This window comes from Teleopsis dalmanni, chromosome X (genome assembly GCF_002237135.1).
Source record: "Teleopsis dalmanni isolate 2A chromosome X, ASM223713v2, whole genome shotgun sequence".
In the NCBI taxonomy this organism is placed as follows: Eukaryota; Metazoa; Arthropoda; class Insecta; order Diptera; family Diopsidae; genus Teleopsis; species Teleopsis dalmanni.
This window is the reverse complement of record NC_051848.1, coordinates 4,017,645-4,025,755: the sequence shown is the minus strand read 5'-3', so window position 1 is coordinate 4,025,755 and position 8,111 is coordinate 4,017,645. Positions and strand designations below refer to the sequence as shown.

The window sequence follows — 8,111 nt, the reverse complement described above, 5'->3', positions numbered from 1 at the left end:
ATTAATTTAACAATAACATCACAAATTTTATAAAACAAAAATATGACATAAACCAATCAGTCACTGAAACTGAAGTCAATTATATATATATAATAAATACAGTAATCCCACCTACAACGCGATTTCAATTCCCCATATAACACGGGCATTCTCCGATATAACGCGGGGATTTGTACCGTTCATAATTAGCTTCGCGAGCCTTTGCACATGTGTATACGGGAACACCACTATAATGCGGAACCAATCTACCGCGTTATAGGGGGGATTACTGTATATTTAAATATATTAAATAAATATAAATTTTATTTTGTTTTTTTTATTTAATATAAATATAAATTTAAATTTCTAAGGATTTTAATAAAAATTTTTTATTTTTCACTTATATTTTAAAGCGTCTAGAGTAAACTGCATCCCACTTTCGTTTTCTAAATTGTGAATATGTGTTTAAATGTTATGGATTTTTTCAAAAACTTTTACGAGATCCTAACTAAAGATATTAAGGAACCTGAACGTAACTGGTGTGATTTTATACTAGAAGATGAACCCTTTACATTTTTGGCGTTCACTCTCGTTATAACCATCACATTGTCAACAATCTATTCCCTGTATATTAAATATAAAAAATCTGTAAGTTCAGTAAAAATTGCCAACCATGACATATAAATAGTTATAATCTATTTCTAGAAGCTGCAACGTATAACAGTTGAGATAGCACTGCAGACTTCTGCTGATGAGAATATTGGTGAAAATATTGGTGAAAATGTTGGAGATCGTAATATCGTACTTAATGGTAACCGTGGGACTCTTGAGGCAGATACTGTTCGTACCAATCAAACAAGAGCAAATTCTATAATTAACCAGGTATTTGATCCTTCTCCTATCGCTTCTGTTAGTCTGAACAGCAATGTTTTGAACTACACTGATCGTGTCAATGCTAGTGATCATGATGCCAATTTAAGTGGTAGTAGCGCAGTTCAAGGGGTTAGTACTGTTGATGGAATTCAAAGCAATGCAAATAAGAGCAGCGGATATAAGTTCTATTTCAACGCTATAACATTAATGTTGATGTTATAAAAAGGCAGAATTGATGACAACTTCTACGATTATAATAGACATTAAAATTTGATAATAGAAAATGTTGCCTTTAAATAAAAGACAAAATATATGGTCTTTATATATTATTATTGCATTCATATGAATTACATACCTTGATTAGTAATGTTCATTACTTTTACATAAGCTTAACTATATAAAATATAATTTAATAGAACTTTAATTATTAGTGTTTCACTAGAACTCTTATAAAAAGTATTTAAGATATTCTTTGGATTCGAAATTTAGTATACGTAATACAGTCACTGACTATATTCGACACGTTTACATTTGGCCATTTTACTATGACTAACAAGGGAATTTTAAATACAAAAGGAATACGGGTTAGATATCTTTGCGCCAAAAAAATCATACGTTCATCGAGTCTTCATTTCGAGTGGAGTATAGAACTCAACATGAGTGGAGATGGCCACTGGGTTACTGTCTGTAGTTAACACAGTCGTTGAGGTCTTTCCTTTTATACTGGTTCAGTTTGTGCCGGGCTTATACCGATTATACAGATTAGCAACGCCTAGGTGATTCCCACAAGTTTGTCATATTTATCAGTTGAAGTAAGTCGTAAATTTATCACTTGAAGTAAGTAAATTGTGTAACCCAATCAAATTCACTTGCAGAAATTTATTAAATTCACTTAACGTGTAGATAAATGAGACGAAGGAGACATTGTTTGCGGTATATTGGTTGGATCATTTAGAGAATTCGTTTGATGAAATCGATTGCGCGTTTAAAAGCTCTATATGACATTATCACAAGACATATTACAAGTCTAAATGCTGCATTATTTGTAGCTTGGGGAAGTGCTAACAAGCGTTTGTAGTACGTTGATTTTTAAATCAATAAAGCGAAGGGCAATCATTTCGTAATACATTATTGGGAAATATCCACTAAAAACAAATTTTTTGCATATTTTATTTCATAGCGAAATTGTAAACTTTTTTGTAGAAAATTGCATCCGAGAATTTTCAGTTTATATTAATTATTCTGTATTAATTTCTAATACAACTTTCGTTTTCGAAAAAAAATTGTACTAAGAATCAACTAAACTGTCACCTACCAAACAATCATTTAAAATTTGTCGCAGTTTAAATGAATAGTAATCACCAAATATTTACTATCCAATTCAATATGTGTTGAAACATGTAGTTTCAAGAAAAAGTTTCGCAAATTAGATAGACTAATACCACATGCACACTGTGACATTTTTGCTATTTGCTCGTTAAGGCCGCTAATGAGAGAAATTTAACATACAAAGAACTTTCATATAATTGAGCTCATTATAAATAAATCAACTGATTTAAGTTAAAAAATGTTGATTGCAACCCTTAAAAATAAATTTCCCACAAAGGAAATTTTCATATAAATGAGCTCATTATAAACAAATAAAGTAATTTATATTTCCTGCAAGGAAAATAACCAAAATTTGAAATATTTGTCATATGTTTTATATATAATATGTTAACAAACAAGCTATTTTACATGCATAAATCAGCTTATGCCAATCGAAATTACCAAATATTAATGTCATTAACACAAGTGGTTTTAGCTGCAGTGGAAACATGATATAACGCCAGAAATACTCACAGAAACTATACATCTATATTAAAAAATTAATATCTCTTCTTTTGAAATTAAGCATTTATTTTGATGATTGTTAATGCAAATATATTTAAAAACATGCTTTGCACACACGTTTATTTCAAGTTTGAATCAATTGATCAATTGTTCATTTGAAAACTAATGAATTTTGTATTGCATAATATAATAGCATTATATTATAAAAGATATCCAACCCATTATTAGACAAGTGACTCCCATTGGTGCAATACTTCTGCAGATCCTCTTGCCAGTTAAGCCTTGATAGTAGTGTACTCCACAAAACATTACATTTCCTACTACCATTAGTGCAGTAGTCTTAAAAGATCAAATATTTGTTTAAATAATTTTGAAGCAATAATAAATTTAAATACACATAAAATAAGCGTTTTACTTGTACTTACTACTTTAGGATACTTCGCCAACGGGACAAAAAAAAGTGCTAATGTATGAAAAGCATGAAATTGGTTTGCTGTACCGAAACTATAACTATCATTCCCCTTCCCAGTATTGTTATGGTGGCAACGTGAACCAATTGCACCAATAAGAACAGCAGCTGCGCCACTAACACATGCAATTCTAATCATGTTAACGTCATTATACATAAGACTACGGATTGTTGGTGAAGTGGTTAGAACTGGATTGTCTAGAGCTTGGGTGGTGTTCGTAACAGCCGTCTTTATTGCGGAACCCTATGTGTTGTAAAGATAAATATTATTTACAAATTTTTTATGGATGGTCGACTTACTTGCTGACCCCACAAGAATTCACCAATTTTTTTACTAACTGGATTTCCAACTATCGCATAACTTATTATGCTAGTAAGCATCTTTAAAATTTTTGTCACCAAATTATAAAAATATAGTATGTGCAAAATGTAAACTTTGAATATATTTTAAAAATATATTTTATTGAAATGTGATTGAAAATATATTAATTTAAACATTTCATAAAACGACGTACTCGAAATATTTCTTATTTACTTTACTTGAAACGTTTTAAGACAGAGTTGTTATAAAAAAAAAACCGTTGTTAAGTCTTTTCCGAGTTAGCATCTGTGCACTTTTACTCTTTGATAGCTGCGGGGTTTCTGCAGAGTCCCACCCATCTCACTGATTAATTTGTGTATTCCTTATAAGTTTCGTGATATATTATAAGAGGTCAATATATTATTTCGTGCGGATAAGCATGTTGATAGCGATCTGAATAACAGTTTGTTTAATAACAGCGCTAGATTGGATCCAAGAATTTTCATATAAAGTTATAACTTTTCACTATACATTTTATGTAGTTAAGGTATGTTAATAAGGCCAACTATAAAGTAATCATATTCATTCCTTAGCGTGCATTCAGATATAGTGCCAATCCAATCATATGAGATTAGCTTAGCAATTTCTTTTTTGTCAGTTTAGTACTGAACTTTTTCACACATTATTCCTTGGACTGTTGGTGCTTCTACGTTTATATATTTATATACATATAAAACCCAGTATTTATTATATCCACAGGGACTAAAGCTAATTATTGATTTAGATATAATGCTTAAAACACATTATAGTAGTGCACAATTTGGAGCTTTTAATTTGAGATCTTGAGACTATCGTTTGAAGATAAATATGGAGTGGTTTTTACCATAGTAAGCTGCAAGGTTTTTTTCGAATCTTGAAGGAATTTTAATCACAGTGAGATAAAAAAATTTTTTCTGAATCTTGGAGCAAATTTAACAATTGTGAGAGAAAAATTTTTTTTTTGTATTTTTGCGTAATTTCAACCACTGTAAGATATAAAAAATTTTTCTGAATCTTGAAGCAGTTTTAACTACTGTAAGATATAAAAATTTTTTTTAAATTATAGAGCAATTTTAACCACTATGAGACTCAGTGATAGCGGCTTTACGTCGAAGTAGACTTTAGATAACTTGTAGTTTATAATCAATTAGATTTCGACCATAAGTCCTAGTAGAGTTCAAACAATTTAAGCCCGTCAGATCATAAACAAAGTTAACAAAGATATAGAATTGACAAGATATGGTGGTTACCACACTATATCTTATAATTCGATATAGTTATAGTCATAACTGTTTAAAAATTTTACGAAGTAAAATGAAGTAATGTTCACACTGTAATTCTTGAGAAATTAGTTTCATATATAAAAATTTCTCAATATAAGATGGTAATCGATAATAGGCTAATAAAAGCATTACGCGAAACATATTTGAGAGTGTTACTCTCCGCTCCGGGGATATGAAAGAAAAATCTCATAAAACGTCTTGATTATGCTAACATAGAAATGAACATAATCACTCCGCAGGCAGTCATTAAGAAGCGCGTAATACAAGAGCGCTACAGGATATGCGATATCAGGACGAAATACGGGATGAACGCTAATATAAGTGCAAACAAATATAAAAATGACTGCCACAACTGCTAGCAGTGACAATGGCAGCTGTAATAATGTAAGCGAAACAATTTCAAATAATAAAAGCAACTTTAATAATAATGACGAAGGAGCGCAGCACAGAAACTTAACTCAACTCAACACAACACTGTAAACATTTTAAGTATACCAGAGATGATACTGCAAATCCCCACAGGACTCTATGCTATCCCATTTATGGGCAAAATAATAAGTGCCAAGTGTCGTGTGCCATGCAATTCTCCCAAGTGCTTAAGCGTTGTGTGTTAAGTGCGGAGCATTGTGCAAACCGTTGTTACCAGAGGAACAGAATAGTGGGTCGGGGCGAAAAAGTTAAAATTTCTAGTTCTCATTCACACACAAACAAAAAGACGATCCTACCTACTCTCGTACTTAGTTATATACTTGCATATAACACAATAGCAGTATTTTTAATGGGTTTTACAGCATTTTATTTTTTGTTCAGATACTATTTTTTTTTGTTCAGATACTTTTTTTCTTATTGTTTTCTGCTTTTTTTTTTTTCATTTTATTTAGTTTGCTTTCAATTTAAGCGCTGCTGGTTATATTTACATTCGCTGCTATTGTGAGAATTTGTTAGAATATTGTTAGGTATACGACCGGCAGTGCTAAAAATTAAAGCATTAAACGACAATGCTAAGTACACTGAACAATAGTAACCAAAAGGACTAAAACAACAATGATGACAATGGCGTTGACTACAACGACAGCAACGACAGCAACGACAGCAATAACAGCAACGACAACAATGAGAGCAATAACAGCAACAATAATAACAACGACCAAGATGACGATGACGTCGACGTCCTTCCCAACGATGCCTACGAGTATTCTCCAAGGAAAAGATTTATGCGATTTGTGATAAGAAAGCATTTTGTCTTTTCCCAGCATAATTGTTTAGAGATATTTGCTCCTTTTTATGAATTAAATTCATTTTGTTATTGTTTAAATGCTGAATTCAATTAAATACAACAATAACAACAAAAACACACCCTACAATGGAATGGGAATGGGAATGCGAATGTGAAACTAACAACTAAACAAGTGTTTCGTTAATTATATTATCGCAATTAAGCGCTACGTTTCAGCGCAGGCATAAATGGCAAGGACTCTTGTATTTGAATCCTTTGAGCTATGAGTGGAGTTATAGTGTGTAATTGAAGTCAAGGAGAGACAGTAGACTTTATCTGAAGGTATTATTATTAAGTTAAATTAGTTTGTAAAAGATTATTTATTTAAATTTTGAAAGATGCATTTTGGTGTTCAGATCTTTTTGTGATAACATTTATTTGACACAGCATATACTTACTAACTTAAATGGCCATAAAACAGTGTAACTCTCCAGGCTTTTCTGCTGAGTGCGTGCATTCCTTAGTTTCGTACATAAAGAGCGGTAAGTATATCCTTACAGTGATCACTTCATCACAGTCCCGATCTACCTCACATCATTATCATCTTTAAAAATAATTGTTATGGTTCTTTAACGATAAATAAGTAACTTATTGTATTAGCTAAAATTGAATCCAAAACGAGCATCAAACAACACAAGACCTCTCTTTGCTGGGTTCGTGGACATAGCAGTATTGAAGGGAATGAACTAGCAGATAAGTTGGCCAGAAGAGGTTCTGAACTGCATACAAGAGAGGCTGACCTGAACTGTTTATGATAATTGAAGAAATCACCAATAAGGTGACTAACAATTTATAGATTAACCGCGAAGATAGTGAGGTCGCTAGAACTTTATGGCCTAGTACTAACGGGGCACTGTGCTATTACGCTTATGCTCCAACCGTGCCGAGTTCCAATAAGTGGATTATGCAGGAGTTGCCAAGATGAAAAGGAGGTAGAATCTATAAACCACTTCCTGTGTATCTGTCCAGGATTGCAGACAAGGTGATTTCAATGTCTTGGACATCGCTTTTTCAATGGGTTGGAAGAGACGATGAAAGCAAACTTATCGGATGTCCTCAACTTCATTTGGAAAACTATATGGCTATATACTGGCCATTTTCTTCTGAAACTGATTTGCATATGCTTTTGTATGAAAACTCGTGCATTATAGATCTATGGACATTGACAATGGTTCACAAGGGTTGATAATTTCAACCAATAACAGTTTTAACTGCAATCTATATAACTTAATTACTTTACTGTCACTTCAGCTATCATTTGATTTTTGTTAGAACAAATTTCTGATGAACACCTAGCTTTAATAGGTAACTTACCGATAAAAAACATTTCTTTTTCAGGTTTTTTTATACAATATATTATACGTAAAAGATCGTTATTAGAGTGTTAAACATAATATAAGAAAAAAAATCAATAACTAAAAATTTTAAATGAGATGATTAATGGTCATAAAAAAACTTAACTAAGAACCATAAAAAGTAAGACTTATTGGTCCCTAGCGATATTAAATAGAGTGTTTAAAGCTTTACTTTCTACACAGTGTAACCAAACACTTTTTAAAAAAATTACGGGAATACATGCTGAGGTATATGTGTTAAATGATACAATCTGGTACATAACTGGTGTATATATAGCTTATATGGACTTATATGGACACCGCTTTGAGATATTAGGTATATTATTTGAACATTCCGTGGGTGTAGGGTATAATAGATAAAAATTTATATAAAAAAAATTGTACATAAAACTTTTTTATTGTAAGAAAATGTTAAAAATTAAAAGATTTTTTTGAATAAATATATTATAATTTTTAATTTTTTCTTGCTTTTTTAACAACTTTGCTGCATACACAATGCTTGCAAGATGCTTTTGTAAGAAGTGCATTTTTAATTGCCCAACTTGGCGTTATTGTGTGCGGTGAACTTATTTGCCTACGCGGTCGAGTACATACGATAACCACCTTGGCGTCTGCGCATCATTTTCGTTCTGAAATTTTACATTGGAACCTTAAACATACATATATGAATTGGGAAGTATATGTCTATATATATATACACACA

General features: G+C 31.5%; 2 protein-coding genes across 3 annotated transcripts; one reads left to right on the top strand and one right to left on the bottom strand.

The window, feature by feature from the left end:
- The first annotated feature begins 399 nt into the window (after nt 1-399).
- Nucleotides 400-1,108, top strand: LOC119689305. Its single transcript, XM_038104107.1, has 2 exons — nt 400-627; nt 685-1,108. Exons 1-2 carry the CDS (start codon nt 439-441, stop codon nt 1,072-1,074), a joined length of 579 nt encoding a protein of 192 aa, XP_037960035.1. The 5' UTR covers nt 400-438; the 3' UTR covers nt 1,075-1,108.
- A 1,654-nt stretch (nt 1,109-2,762) lies between these two features.
- Nucleotides 2,763-3,587, bottom strand: LOC119689304 (transmembrane protein 256 homolog). Of its 2 annotated transcripts, none has more exons than XM_038104104.1 (3): nt 3,455-3,587; nt 3,111-3,398; nt 2,763-3,024 (listed from the first exon to the last, which is right to left on the bottom strand). In XM_038104104.1, exons 1-3 carry the CDS (start codon nt 3,533-3,535, stop codon nt 2,881-2,883), a joined length of 513 nt encoding a protein of 170 aa, XP_037960032.1. In that variant the 5' UTR covers nt 3,536-3,587; the 3' UTR covers nt 2,763-2,880. The 2 variants fall into 2 exon arrangements, with proteins under 2 accessions (XP_037960032.1, XP_037960033.1); XM_038104105.1 differs by having other exon boundaries at nt 3,111-3,383.
- Between the last annotated feature and the right edge of the window lie 4,524 nt (nt 3,588-8,111).